Genomic DNA, 1,067 nt, shown 5'->3' with positions numbered 1-1,067 from the left:
GTTTATTTGCTTTATTCTATATCACCTTGAATTTCACAACTTATTTTTAGATATATTGGAGGTTAATCGAAATATGATGAAAAAAGAAAAAAGGAAAAGGCTGATCATAATTCTTTATTAACTGATGCACCAAGGGCAATTATATACACACTTGCTTGAGTTGATGGATGGTAAAATATTGTTAATTAATGCGATAGGAAAAGATATTAATGAGAACATTTGTGATGCGCGTAATACGAAAGCATCCTATGACTTTCTTCCCAAACAAAAGCTAAACAAAAATCGTTCTCTCCTAAAAAGTGGCTTAATATCAGGGTGACTAGATAACGCTATAACTTTTTCGCAAACACCATTTCCTTAACCAGTTACTTCCTTGACCAGCATGTCACTAGTTCTGCTTCATCGTCCGTATCCATATCCACCGTGTCCACCATGGCCATAACCTCCGTGTCCACCGTGGCCATATCCACCATGCCCGCCGTGGCCATATCCTCCGTGGCCGCCGTGGCCATATCCTCCGTGTCCACCATGGCCATAGCCACCATGCCCGCCATGACCACCATAGCCAGGCTCAGGCAAAGGGCTAGCCAGGGCAGCAGCCAGCAGAACGAGGAGGGACAGCGCCACGGTCAGCTGCCAAAGAAAAAAATATTAAAATACCAAAGAAAAATCTAACTGATATAAATTGCTTGTGTTTCTATATGAATAGTCAATAAGAAAGGGATTCATACATTCCATATTCTGTTTATAACTTAACAGATTCTATACTCTCCATATCAAAATAATTAAACAAAACACTCTCTGTATATCTTATCACATCATCATCTAACGTAATTAAGTATTACAGCTTTGAACACCATCGTGAGATCCCAGGAGTCAACTGGTCCCTGCAAAGGAACTCGGAAAATATATACCCACAGCCAACAATAGGACTCGTTTGAAAGCGAAACAAAGTCAACGTGAGTCTGAAAGGTACCAGGGTGTGTTACCTCTCCTTAGGGTAAACTCATGGGTAAAAAGATGACTTAAAAAAAGAAGGGAAGAAAAGTGTTGTTGATTTGAGACTA

At 40.0% G+C, this 1,067-nt stretch overlaps 1 protein-coding gene across 1 annotated transcript in view; it reads right to left on the bottom strand.

Annotated features, from left to right (window-relative positions):
- The window catches only part of LOC119590904 (glycine-rich cell wall structural protein-like), a 3,419-nt gene extending 2,889 nt beyond the window's left edge, over window positions 1-530 (bottom strand). Inside the window, exon 1 of the mRNA XM_037939640.1 lies at window positions 390-530. Within this exon, the coding sequence (XP_037795568.1) occupies window positions 390-530 (141 nt within the window). The remainder of the gene's footprint in view (window positions 1-389) is intronic.
- Window positions 531-1,067: the final 537 nt, after the last annotated feature.

This window comes from Penaeus monodon, chromosome 28 (genome assembly GCF_015228065.2).
Source record: "Penaeus monodon isolate SGIC_2016 chromosome 28, NSTDA_Pmon_1, whole genome shotgun sequence".
In the NCBI taxonomy this organism is placed as follows: Eukaryota; Metazoa; Arthropoda; class Malacostraca; order Decapoda; family Penaeidae; genus Penaeus; species Penaeus monodon.
The sequence above is the reverse complement of the archived record's forward strand: the minus strand, read 5'-3'. Positions and strand labels throughout refer to the sequence as shown.